At 39.8% G+C, this 12,698-nt stretch overlaps 1 protein-coding gene across 2 annotated transcripts in view; it reads right to left on the bottom strand.

Moving 5' to 3' along the window:
• Lama4 (laminin subunit alpha 4) overlaps positions 1–12,698 on the bottom strand; it is a 162,751-nt gene that overhangs the window by 72,857 nt on the left and 77,196 nt on the right. For both annotated transcript variants that reach the window (XM_008852394.3, XM_017803011.2), the window contains exons 10-12: positions 11,602–11,713; positions 8,611–8,778; positions 6,294–6,487 (exon numbers count right to left, since the gene is read on the bottom strand). In XM_008852394.3, coding sequence (XP_008850616.1) covers positions 6,294–6,487; positions 8,611–8,778; positions 11,602–11,713 — 474 coding nt within the window. The remainder of the gene's footprint in view (positions 1–6,293; positions 6,488–8,610; positions 8,779–11,601; positions 11,714–12,698) is intronic.

Here is a 12,698-nt window from a genome sequence, read left to right as displayed (position 1 = left end):
GGCATAGCTGTGCATACCCATAACCCCAGTATTAGTGGGCAAGACAGAAGGAACCCTGGAATATCCTGGCTGTCTAGCCTGTGAGCTTCAGGTTCAGCGAGAGATGCTGTTTCAAGGTTATGAAGAAGAGAGTGCTAGAATAAGACATTGGATGGTCCCCAGTTTCTGCATGGGTGCACATATAGACCAGAAACACACACACACACACACACACACACATACACACACACACACACACAGTTTAAGCTGGATTTGAAATCTAGTATAGAATAGTAATTATAGAAACCTTGTCATAGAAGAAAATTTTTTAGACTTTCTGAGTTTTATCTTTTTTTTTTTCTTTTTGAGACAGGGTCTCGCTGTAGCCCCAGCTGGCCTGGAGCTTGCTATGTAGATCAACCTGCCTCTGCCTCCCGAGTGCTGGGATTAAAGGCGTGCGCCACTATACTTGGCCTCTGAGTTTATCTTAATGTATTTTCTTACTCTCTGTGGTCTTTCCTGGCTTACTGGGAAGGAAAAATGGACGCCATCTTTTCCAACTCTACTACTGCAGGCTAGACATAGGTATAGAGCCATAAAAGAATCACATTTGAAATTGCTCAGTGCAATAACATTAATAAAATCAATGTCCCCCCCTATGTCCATAAAAACCTAATGATATCTGATTATCTAGTGCCAATTATTCTTATCTCTGGAAGGAGAGCTCATTAGACAGCTCTACACAGAAACAACAGTATAGAGAGTATGTGTAAAGAAATGGAGGTTAAAAAAGGCTGGCATTATTTAGCTGTTACTGGACTGATTTACCCTTACTGGATCTGAGTTCTGACCCCTTCTGTGAGCCCCTCTATCTGGGTCGCTCTAAGAGAATACTGCTGAAGGCCTGAAGTCTGAATAGAGTTTCCAAGCTGTGTCTTAACAGCAGTACATGATGAGCTTATTTGTGGTAGCTGGAAATGGTATGCTTCAAGTAAAAGGGGCTCCCCCACTAATCATAGATGCATGAGAGAAGAATAAAATTGCCTTTGAGACAAAGAAATATATTCCTATAGAAAGATGGTCAGTTTGAAAATTTTGAAAACTAATAATTACATAAATTATTTTATGCAAATGTAACATTTTATGTTATGTAAAAATAACACAAAAATTTTATGCAAAATAACATAACTTGTAATATTCAGCAGGCCACAATATCCATTTCACATAAGCAAAGGAAAAAGAAATTTTTTCCTAACCCTAAAAATGATACAGCAGTCTTGGAAGGCAGCACTTTGGTGGTGGGTGAAATAACCTAAATAGTGCCTTTAAATAAGTTTTTTAAAAACCTACTTTAAAATACAGAATCTTATATTCCATTTGAATAATATTTTTATATTCTGTTAACCTTTTGGTTAGGAGAAAGAAGTAACATGATCGTTAGCTGTGTGACTTCTGTTTGCAGACAGCAGCATGTTTAAACTCCGTGGGTATTTTTGGTTTCCTATAAAGAATCAAATTTTGGTGTTGTTCATGTCTCACAAATGCTACTAGGTTTTACAGTAAAATGTGAAATTAAAACTTTTAAGTTTGGGGATATGAATATAGTTATGTAGTAGAGAAGTTGGCTAGCAAGCACAAGACCCTGGGTTTGATCCCAGCACCACAATCAGTTAACTGAATAAAATTGGACAGTGTAATTTACTTTTGTTCTGACAATTTTAAGTTTGTTTCATAAAGTCAGAATCAAATTCCAACATGGTTTACATTCATTCAAACCAATTTGCTGTGGGAAAGACTACTGTATAAATGAAATGTTGGATTTTAAATCCTGTTGGAAGAATTTAAACTTTGATGACATGTCAATATGCAAAAGTAAGAGAAATAATGTCAAGAGTGGCGCTTAGTAATATGAAGTCTCCAGCTCACATGGAAGAATTTTTTATAATCAAGAGTAATCAGTAGACACAATTCATATGTGGATTACATGGGGGTGTGCCATGCCCTTGTCTATCAACAAAGCTGATGCACGCAAGGCATTGTGATAGGGACTGGGGAGATGGACTTTATACAAAGCAAGAGTGCTGCCCTTTGCATGCTTATGATCTAGTGGGATAGACTGAATGTGTGCTACACATATCAGAGGACACACAGTCATACACTTATCAATTAATGATCACTTTGAGACTGGAACACAGAATATATGCCAAGCGTAATGAAGCATGATGATGATTCTAGACCTACAACTGATGCTGTACCAGTGCAGAGGCGGGAGCACTCCTTCTGATGGGAAGGTTCTAACCTGGGGTTAAGATGGACTACTTGATATGTATGAACAACTGGACATATTTTTATATCGGGATGGTATGTGTGTGTGTGTGCGTGTGTGTGTATATGTCTGAATGTGGATAATGGTATGCATGTAACTGTGTGTGGGTTCCCTAGCTTTCACTGAATTTTCAATAAGATTAAGATTGCAAGGGTATAAGAACTTTAGTAAATGTGTAAGGTATTCTGCATAGTGAATCACATAACCTAGATTAAGGGTTAGACAGAATTAGATGAGAGATGGGCAAAAACACCCCAAAGCAAAGGAAACAAGAAGGGAAACTACATGGTCTCCACATCTGGGAGGCAGCTTTTGTCAAGAAACATCATTGAAACCACAAGTGGGCTCAGGTCACAGACAACTGAGCAGTTCGCCTTTCTTAGAAGGAAGCCATTGAAGGAATTCATGTTAAAGTTTCTGTATAAAAATTTTTAAAAATTACATTTAATTAATTAACTTGCATGTGTGTGTGTGTGTGTGTAGGTCAGAGAACAACTTCCATGAGTTGACCATTTCCTTCCACCATTTGAGTTTTGGGGATTAATCTCAGGCTGTCAGACTTGGTGGCAAGCACACGTACCCCATGATTATCTCTGTCCATCCATCCATCCATCCATCCATCCATCCAGCCATCCATCCATCACCCACCCACCTACCCATCTATTTATCATCTACTTATCCATCTCTTTCTATATAATTTATTTTTATTTTATGAGTATGAGTGTTTGGCCTGCATGTATGTGCAGTATACACGTGCAGTATCTGTGGAGGCCAAAAGAGGGCACTCAATCTTCTGGGACTGGAGTTAATGAATAGTTGTTAACCATCATGTAGGTGATAGGAACTGAACCTGGGTCCTCTTCGAGAGCATCAAGTACTCTTAATTGCTGAGCAATCTCTTTAGACTCAAAGATTTTATTTTTATTGATATGTATATGCATGTGCCTGTGTGTGCACGTGTGCAGGTGCCTGCAAAGGCCAGAAGGGGCTGTCAGATCCCCTGGAGATATAGTTATAGGTGGCTGTAAACCACTTGTTGGTGCTAGGAACGGAACTCTGGTCCTCTTGAAAAGCAGCAAGTGCTCTTGACCACTGAGCCATCTTTCCAGCCCTCACTGAGACAAAGTGTCTGTTTTATTGGTTGTGTTGATGATTAGAACAGTCCTCCCTTCCCCTTCCTTTTCATTTCTTTTCTTTTCTTTTTCGAGAAAAAGCCTCACTATGTAGCCCATGTTGACCCAGAATTTGTAGTCTTCTTGACACAGCCTCCCAAGTGTTGAGAGTACAGGTATATATAATCGCACCTGGCTTCACTGTAGGCTTTCCAGGGAGATTAATCAATAATGTTTATAGACTATAAAGATGCCTTGAAATTGGATCCAGTTATAAGCTCAGGGAGATAGAGGCCAGGAGCCTAGGCAGGAGACAGATGAGCAGTGAACAGTCAAGATCCAGGGGCCTGAAGTAATCTCTACTCACGGAGCCAGAGAAGAAATGGCTGAATTAGAGATTTGGAACTCAAAGGGCAAAAAAAGTGGCCTCCGTGGAAACGGAACATTAGGAATGGAGAATTAGTAGAATGAGTTAATTTTTAGTAGGAAATAGCAGAGCATGCCCCCGTGGCTATTCCCACAGACAGGCATGCACATGAAAGATGGGCTGTGGACTCAGCTAGATGTAAGGATGCAGCCCTCACATCCCCTTTAAGGGATGAAGCAGTGAGATGGGGTAGAAATCACAGGGGAAGAGGCCAAGAGCAAAAGCGATGGAGTTCTGGTTAATGCCAATTGCAGAGTTAGGAAGAGGAAGGAGATGGGAGACAGACAGGGGCTTCCAAATGCTGTGTGCTAAGCTGTTCTCTTCCCTGAAATTTTGCTCATGTTGTTCATTTGCACTCAGTAGAAGGATTTGTTTAACCAAGCTAAAATGAGGCCTACCATCTGTTTGAAATCACTAAAATGCCAGATTCCTGGTATCCACATGCATGAGGTTTTTAAAAAATGTGCATAAGAAAAGTTTAATTAGGAGCTAAATTGGCACACATTTACTTTTAGAACTAAGTCACTTCATATGGACAATACTGTCCACTTACTGCAAATGCTGGCAAATGAGCTAGGCCATGCCTATGATACACTGCTATCAGCCACTCTTACTTGTTATGGACTTTACAGATAGCTTATTATTTATAAGTCGGTGGAGAACTGAGCAAAACAGTTGAGTGTGTTCTCTAGCAAGGGTCTATGGAGAACACAAAGCACTTGTGGAGACTGACAGCTCACAACTGGAAAAGAAGACCATACACAGTTTGCCAGTACAAATAATAATGCACCCAAACACCGTCTCTGCATTGCCACTTTGCTTCTTGTGGATAAGGGGACAGCTCTGTTGTGCCTGCGTCTCCTGAGTGCTCTCACTTGTTCTTGTTTTGCAGAAGCTGGACTGGGCTGATATACTTTACCTTTCAAAGCTCTCCATATTGAAAAGAATTTGAGGTGTTCATCTATGAACCCCTAAAACTGTTGCTTGAGTTTGCAGTGATATTCTTTTAAAAAATATATTTTATTTATTATTTTTATTTTATGTGTATGAATGTATTGCCTGCACGTGTGTAAATGCACCTGTGTCGTGCAATGATGAAGAGGTCAGAAGATGGTGTTGGATCTCTTGGGACTGAAGTTATAGATGACTGTTAGCCGCCATGTGGGTGCTGGGAATTGAACATGAGTCCTCTGTAAGAGCAGTCAGTGCTCTTAACCATTGAGCCATCTCTCCAATCCTGCAATGATATTCTTATCTTACATAAATGCTCTGAATGTTTTTTGATTATAGAGCAGTATTATCCTACAGGTCAGAGGTATGAATTTAAAATCCATGGAAAGAAGAATCACATTACTTATAACTAACAATAAATCTTCAATAAACTTGGGCACAATCTGAAAGAAAAGCAAGTTTCACAGTTGTAAAGTCTTGAAATATGTTCACCAAGTCAAACAATTTTTGCTGAGATGTTAGTTTGTGCCAGGCATTGTGACAGATGCTTCAGGATTTAGAGATGGAGAACACACGATTCTATGAAGACTTGGAGCTTCTAGTTTAAAGGAAACACAGATCCACTCACAGATGATCAAAATACAGAAACACAGCTATGCACATGGCATTATGGGATTGGATTGTGTGGTAGCCCTCTGAGGGAAGAAATGAAGAATGACTGGGGTAGTTGATTGAAAAGAAAAGAGCAATGTCTGCCTTCCAGGCAGGTAGGGGTGCAGATAGTATGATGTTATCTGGACTGATTGCATGATCCAGTGAACAGCAAGAGGTCAAGAAGGCTGATGGGGAAGATCAAAGAGGGACCGTGTGGACATGTCTTTCCAACAATTACACCTTTCTAAAACCTACACTCACGAAAAACACATAGTTCTGAGCAGTTGGGCATTCTGTTGCATAAGAAACATGTAGCCTTGGAGGTGGAGACATGGCTCAGCAGTTAAGATCATTGGCTGCTCTTGCAGAGGACCTAGGTTCGATTCCCAGAACCCATACGGCAGCTAACAATCATCTGTAATTCCAGCTCCAGGGGACTCCAACGCCATTTTCTGACTTCCATGTATGACATAGGTTTACTTACATACATGCATACAATGAGGCAATACACTCATACACATAAATAAAAATAATAAATAAATATTAAAAAAAGAATAGTGTTAGTTTTTCCTTCTTGCCAGAGCAGCATGGCCATATGCAGGGATAAATGTACCAGCACAACATTCTTACCAAAGCAAGAACCAAACATTTAAAAGTTCAACTTGATTCTAGGCACACATGCTACATTAGTAATTCACAGAGGCAAAAAATGCAACCATATTAAAAATGTGAATAATTAGTGCATAAATATTTAAACATTTGCATACTAACAGTCCTTTCTTGGAATAACTTCATACTATACTGTCTGTGCCTGACACATATTTACAGTTACTGCCCCCTGTACCTCATAGTCCCGCTGCTCGGCTGATATGACTCTGTTCATGTCTTCTGCGTCCCTGACATGGTCAAGGGCCTGGTTAAGGGATTCCTGTAGGTCTGACAACTTGGCATTGTAGTCATCCAGCTGTTCCAGGACAACAGGGAACAACGAGCGAGTGTCGTTGTGCAGTCGCTGCCAGTTCTCAGCCTGGCTCAGCACTGGGGAAAAAACGGACACAAGTTTAGTCTGGGATCCCCCTGCAAGGCAGAAAGAGTTTCAGGCCTTGCCCTCTTAGGTGAATGAGGCTGAAGACATTGTTCACAAAAGGTAGCCCCTCATTTTGCATTTGAAGTAAGAGATGCTATTTTGTTGAACTTAAGAGCCATAATCAGCCAAAAGAAGCATTTAATTAGTTTTCCTGTAAAGATTACATTTTGTGTGGAAACTAGACCGTTATACTTTTCCTTTTATTATGCAGATTATTGGTAGTTTTATCTTGTAAAGAGAAACTGGATATACTATGGTTTTTACTATTAAAAATAGCTACAATGTTCTTGTTGGTGATAGGACCAAAGGTTATGTCTGTAACCACTCATTTTCTCTGCTTTCTCCAGCTATCTGTTTTCAGTTAGCTCTTTGGGTCAAACTCAGATTGAGATTTTGGACGGTATAAACATTACATGTCTATAGTGTAACACTGGTGTAGTCTCTTTTTAAGTGTCCTTTATTCTTGGCTCACAGGCACATATGTTGATTATGCATCATAATTCCTTTTTCTTCAGAGAATGTTAGTCTGCCTGGTTGAGGTTCGTATTTCCTTTCATAGGTGTGAAGAGAAGACACACGTTCATGGCTCAGTAAAGAAAGTGGTTGAAAATGCATTCATCACATGGAAAGAGGCTAAGAAATAGAGAAGTAAATGGTCTCCTTTCTGTGTGGCAATCTGGTTAAATTCCAAAATAGGCAAGGATCTTGGGAGCATCTGGCTGTGATATTAAACCTCCAGCGTCTCTAACTGGCCTAGAATTCTTTAGCTCTCCCTGGAGCTAAGAGTTCACATATTTGTTACAATAATAAACCTTTATGTCAGTAACCGTCCCTTCTGGCGTATACAATAATTGTCAGCAGTTTGACAGTGACATCTATGAGAAGGTGGCTTGTGCCCTTAGGCCTTTGCTGTTTTGTTACTCCTCCTGTAATCTAGTGAAGTCTTCGAACGCATTCTTACTTCTTATGATGTGTTTTAAAATGTACAAAGTAAAATATATACAATTTAAAAGTGATTAACATAAAAACCAATAACTTTATAATATATATGCTTCTTTATTAATGTGCTAAAAAAAACAAGATCTAGTAATGGATGTAATAACTACCACAATTATGAGGTACTGATGAACTGACACAGTATTGCAAAACATTGGCAATAGCTGAAATCTGATATGTAAATCTAAAATTTCTTTTGTTGAATGTGTGAATTCTTTGCAACTCTTCTCATCAAGATCCATTCCCTAGCCTTTGGATCTGGGCTGGATTTGACCAATGGAATAAATGTGACATGATTGAGTTCCAAGACCAGGCCTGAAGAGCCCCGGAACTTTCTTGTATTCTTAGAAGTCTCCTCTGTCATATGAATAAGGCTAAGCTTAGGATAATATTATGGAGGGAGAGGCCCAGCTTGCCTAGATAGCCCCAGAAACATGAGTGAGCTTAGTCCACGCCATATGAATGTTGGGGTTCAGTTTCGCCTGAATAGCCAACCCATGAAATGAGGTTCAAATAAATAGTTGCAATTTTCAATGAATACACTTGGGGTTTATTGGTAGACAGAAATTGATACATTATATAGTGACTAAGTCAGAGGTTCAATAATACTAATGTGCTTTGGTGCCCATACTTATCATTAAGGGCATGTTAAATTTATATTTGAGGTTAAAAGTTATTAAAAGTCTTTCAGGGCCCTCAGAATATCAACATTGTTGGCATTTAAAATAAAATTTCTCTTATTGTAGATGGAAATTAGGAATTTAGTTTTCTTTTTCTTACTTTGTATTTTTTTCTACCAAATTCTAAGTCCCTACTTCTTCCCAACAGGAGTAAAAATTCTGTAGATTCCTTTTGTACTCTCTGCAGTTTCTCAAAGTCTCAAAGGTGGGTCCCATCTCAAACTATTGCTTATAAATCAAGTCCTGGTGATTCTCTGAGGCCGTGAATAAATTCTATAATTCTCTCAATATTGAGAATCAGTTGCCTGACCAAATGTTGCCCTGTGGCTTGGTGTCCTTTCTGGGTCCACAAAGAAAGCAGACACATGTAGAGTTAACCAGGAGTGAAAGACACCTACATTCCTGGGCCTCGTCTGCCTCTTCGTCCACAAGCTCCCGTTGGGTGAGGAATGGCCGCCGGCTTCGAATCTCCTCCAGCATCTTCTGGGCCAACACCAACTTCTCAGTAATTTCGCTGGGATCAAGCTCCTGATTCTCTCCATAATAGAGCATTTTGCTGTTGATCTCTGAAAGGAAGAACACTGTACCGTGAAGAAAGAGCAGGCAGAGGATGCACAGGGGAGTGCAGGCTGGTGGTAAGGCACAGTTCTGACCCTGCAATGGAAAGAGGCTCGTTGCCAGACAGGGCTGGGGCCAGGCTGTGAGTGCTGGTGTTGGCATGGGCGCATCATGGGGAGGGGCAAACTTGAGGAAACCATTCTGTTTCTCGAGGTGTCTTCAGAATGGGAACAGGCTACTACAGGAGCCTGCCTTGCTTTTACCCTCATCTGGTTTCCATGGTGATTTGAGAATGTTAATATTTAAGGCATAATAATAATTTGAGATCTTTGCTCAACCTTTTATAGAGATACTTGACTTGGAAAAAGTGTTTGGCAGTATCCCCTGCCACATGTGGGATGCACTGGAGATATTAATTGCATTTTAGGCAATGATTTAACAGAACAAAGCTCTAGGCCAAAATGAGAACACATTTGTAACTGCCCAAAGGAGCCTTTCAGATTGTTTTGCAGACAAGCTAGTGAAAAATTTTTTTGATTGCATGATAATGAGTTTTTGCTCATTAATAATTTTTTTCTGACAATTCCATTCTGTGATGACGTTTATTCAAGATTGGACCATTTTGACTCAGTCTTTATGCCTGGCTTCTGATGTAGGATGGAGGATTTTAGAACCAAAGTGAACCATTGAAGCCCAGAGGGATTAGGTAACTTGTCTAAACACTAGCTTGTAATAGTTCTTTAATGTCCTCATTCTTATTTTATATGATCAGAAGAAAGGTATGTAATAGTTCCCTTCTTCTCTGGCAGCTCTGGGAGGAAGCATTTTATCTCCCTGGCATAATGAAATTGCATGTCTGTGGTTTACTATGATCTATGTGGTTGGCCAGATAAGATGGGTAAACAAACACTGGTGTCACATAAATCACACCAGGATGAGGAGCTGTATTTTATGTGGATAATAGCTTGAAGGTCACCAGCAGCTATTTTAGAGATGGTTGGGAATGAGAAATGACATACTATTGGTGTTCTGAGGCATTCCTGAATTCTGAAAGGGAGATAAATGAGGGAAGATGATTTTAATGCTACAAATACTACTATGAGAGTTATAGGGAAATCTAGATATGCTAAAGAAACCAACTACCAAGGCATAAACTACTAGCCCTTGAAATAAACTAAACATTAATGTTAATAAATAAAGCAGATTCCTTCTTCAAATTCTAGTACTGGCGATGTTGAATTCTTTGTTTTAGTGCAAAATACTCTGTTCACAATCTTGGGTTGTTCTATTTTGGCTATATCTGGTGTAGTTAGCAAAAGGAGACATAGACAATAACATTTTGCCTTTGGTCTTTGGAGACTATTCAAATATTATTATTATTATTATATTATTGTCTTTTTGAGACAGGGTCTCCCTGTAGCCCCAGCTGTCCTAGAACTCACTATGTAGACCAGGCTGGGCTTGAACTCACAGAGATCCGCCTGCTTCTGCCTCCCGAGTGCTGGGACTACAGGTGTGTGCCACCATACCCGGCTTCAAATATTATTTTAAAGAGATTAAAAACTGATAAAAGTTACTGTTTCCCACTTCCACTTTTGTATTTTTTCATCTTTTTCCATGACCAAGGGTCAAATAAGAAGGTTCAGATTCTTTTCAAATGAAACACTTTAGAAGCAAAGTCTGGGGTATGAAACAAAGCAAAGGTGAATTACTTCCTCTGAATGGCTTAGTAGGATCTTGACTTTGCTGCGTAAATGAACATTTATTTCTTAATTGGATGAGGTCATCGAATCTTCTAGGTTCAAGCTCACTGTTTGAACAAATCAATAGTAACTCTACAATGCCATAGGAAAAGAATATTTTATCAGTAAATGCAAACACATGAGCTAGTGAGGACAGGAGTGGGGCGTTTGAAATGCATTTGTTTTACTGTGCTTTATAGGCACCGAAGGGAATGCAGCAAAGGATTAATCTTGGCTTTATACGTCCCTTTGCCTGGAATGTGCTCCTGATACTCAGTACAAAGATATGAATGTCTCACTGTGGGTCCCTTTACTGTCATTGTGCCCTGAGATGCACTTGGTGTTGTCATCCAGTTCTTAATATATAGCATAATATAAAACCATGGGAACACAAACACTAGATCTTAGCAGACTCCAACCCAAGAAAACACTATTTATCCTAAAATAAATGCAGTCTCTGTAAGGAAATTGAAGGCAGCTTTCAGAGCACTATTAAGATCTTCAAGCTACAGCCTGTGCTTAGCAGAAGTCAGAGCACAGATGAGTAAATCTGCAGTAGGGAAGGTGGACTCTGCCACAGAGCTGTAGGGCAGGGACTCTCACACAGCCCCTCCTCTCTTTTCTTTTACACTGTAGACTTGAGCAACTTGTCTACCTGGTCCTCAGGGAAGGGCATTATGGAAACAGCTTATGACTATTTGGATTGGTTTTCTCTCATTCTAAAGGCATATTTTGTGAGCTGCAAATAACTGAAAAAAATGTGTGACCCCCTACTAAGCTCTTCCACTTTAGAGATACCACAGCATAGGATTTCTCCTGCTAGAAAGGCATCCAACATTAAACTTCTATGAAATGCCTAGAAAGTGATTTTGTGCATTTATTCTTGAACATCAACAGATAAATAGGAATGGGGGTTCAAAAATTTCAGATTAACAAATGTGAAAGGAAGGCTATGTAAGTTAAAACCAGGAACACTTTGAACAACATGCTCCTGACACAGCAATCACTGACAATAACCATGCTTTTATTGCCATTCATGTAGCGTGTGTTTCCTTGACACTAAATTGCACCAGAAGGGAAGATACTTACCTTGGATTTTATCCCTCATGCTGTGGGCTTGCTCTACAAGCTGAGTTGCATGATCGATGGTATCCATGCTTTCCTTCTGAACCAGTTGCCCCTTTCTTGAGGCTTGACTTCCCTACAAATAATCCGAATGAACACTAAATTAATGTTATATGTTAATATATGAGGGTAAGGGTATAAGACATATATTACAAACATAAATTTTTCTGGCATGTGCAAGTTCTGTGGCATACAGAATGATCCCAGAAATCATGCATGAAGACTGAGTGATGACCGGATTTAGGATCCCAGAATGCTATAAAAATTAAATGCATTACCTCAGCACAAATCACAGTTCAACCCAAATCAACTGCCTGTCACATGTATCTTATCCTTTCAATTCTTTTTAACTATCTCTCAAGATGCCAGACCATGTTTGACATTGGTCTGATTGGTACGCTTAAGCTTCAAAGAGGAAATCATCTAGAAAGAGGGTAGATCTTGAAATCTCCATATATCCAGTGGCTCCTGGGTGGTCCAATTGCTGCTGAACTGAATTACTGTAGGGACTTAAAGGATTATGCAGTGGACTACCTGCTGTTTTCAGAGCTTCATTCCAATTTCCCATCAACACTGATGGCACTTGTGTTCAAGTCACTTAGTTCAAGGTCAGGACAGTGCCCTGCATGAATAATGTGTATTTCCTTTAGGCATTAGATGGATAGTTAGGAGGAGGAGTTCTTCAGCCTGGATTTGGTAAAGTGCCCGCTTGCCTTGTTTAGTGCTTTCTTGGCCTAGTTCTGTAACAAAGTGCTGTGATGGTCTGCAGGCTGGTCTGCCACACAGAATGCTGAGCAGTTTCTCCAGGACAGGAGGAGGTAGCTGTTCCAAATCTTTCTGCTTTCAGGCAATGTTCTATCCAAAGGATTGTGGCATGATAGTGCCTGCAACGTTTTTTTACTCTTTCTAGGTATAAACCAAGCAAGTGTCCCTGTATGATGGCTTAAAGAAGAGAACGAAGAAATGAGATCATGGAAAACATATTTCTGGAGGCATTTTATCAAGCAAATCGGTAATCCTTTCACACAATTCAAAGCTGCTGGAGTCATGAAGCTCTACTG

This window comes from Nannospalax galili, unplaced genomic scaffold (assembly GCF_000622305.1).
Source record: "Nannospalax galili isolate Female #2095 unplaced genomic scaffold, S.galili_v1.0 scaffold646, whole genome shotgun sequence".
NCBI classification, from domain to species: domain Eukaryota; kingdom Metazoa; phylum Chordata; class Mammalia; order Rodentia; family Spalacidae; genus Nannospalax; species Nannospalax galili.
The sequence above is the reverse complement of the archived record's forward strand: the minus strand, read 5'-3'. Positions and strand labels throughout refer to the sequence as shown.